General features: G+C 57.7%; 1 protein-coding gene across 1 annotated transcript in view; it reads left to right on the top strand.

Moving 5' to 3' along the window:
* Positions 1–986, top strand: part of VDBG_00223 (conserved hypothetical protein) — a gene marked incomplete at both ends in the record, with an annotated part of 2,665 nt that overhangs the window by 762 nt on the left and 917 nt on the right. Inside the window, one exon of the mRNA XM_003008496.1 lies at positions 161–983. Coding sequence (XP_003008542.1) covers positions 161–983 — 823 coding nt within the window. The remainder of the gene's footprint in view (positions 1–160; positions 984–986) is intronic.

The following is a 986-nucleotide window of genomic DNA, read 5'->3' as shown; positions in this document are numbered from 1 at the left end:
AGATCGCTGACGTGCTCAACATGCGCATGCGGACACGCAAGTCTTGGTCGTGGGACTCGGTGTGCACCATCACCCCTCGCCGCCAGCTGAACGGTCGCTACCGCTTCTACCCGGATGAGGATCTGCTTCAAACACTATTCCTCTACTACATCGGGAGGAGCTGGGGTGTGCTGATGCGATCCGCCTTCTCTGACTTCCTGGCCGCCCCCGGTGTACCAAAGACGACGGTGCCGCCAATGGACAAAGAAGATGCCCGCCGGCGGATGTTCTTCCTCAACACGCCTAGGTATCAGAGTGCTAACGGCAGCGTACACCAAGACTTGGATAGTCATTACCGAGCCGAGGTGTTGCTCGACCAGTTGCCAGCGACCATGGACGAGCAGCGTGGTGGATACAACCAAGGGGAAGCAGCCGCAAACGACAGCAGGAAATCTCACATCAAGGTAGTTCAGAACCTTTTGCATATTCTGCAAACGAGCATCATCATGAAGACCAGGCTCGGTCAGGACATCACCGTCATTCGTTCCGACTTCAAGTGGTTCGGCCCCAGCGTTCCGCACTCGTCCGTCTACGCGGTGCTCGAGTTCTTTGGTGTTGACACCGACTGGATCGCGTTCTTCCGGAAAGCTCTGGAGTGTCCCTTACGATTCGAAGAGGACCCCTGCGACGCGCAACCGCAGGTACGGAAGAGAGGCACACCACTCAGCACGCCGATCGCCGACTTCTTCGCTGAATCGATGCTGTTCTGTCTCGATTTTGCCGTGAACCAAAAGGCAGACGGTGCGCGACTCTACCGGCTGCATGACGACATGTGGCTCTGGGGCTCCGAACAGAGGTGCGTCGCCGCCTGGAGCGCCATCACCGATTTTACGAAGCTCATGGGGCTGGCGATCAACGAGGAAAAGACGGGCAGCGCCATCATCAGGCCGAAGTGGAAAGTCCCGACACCTCCAGGACTCAAGAAGGGACTGCCAAAGGGAAACGTG

This window comes from Verticillium alfalfae, genomic scaffold (genome assembly GCF_000150825.1).
Source record: "Verticillium alfalfae VaMs.102 supercont1.1 genomic scaffold, whole genome shotgun sequence".
NCBI classification, from domain to species: Eukaryota; Fungi; Ascomycota; class Sordariomycetes; order Glomerellales; family Plectosphaerellaceae; genus Verticillium; species Verticillium alfalfae.
Note: the sequence above shows the minus strand (reverse complement) of the source record. Positions and strands in the feature narration are given on the sequence as shown.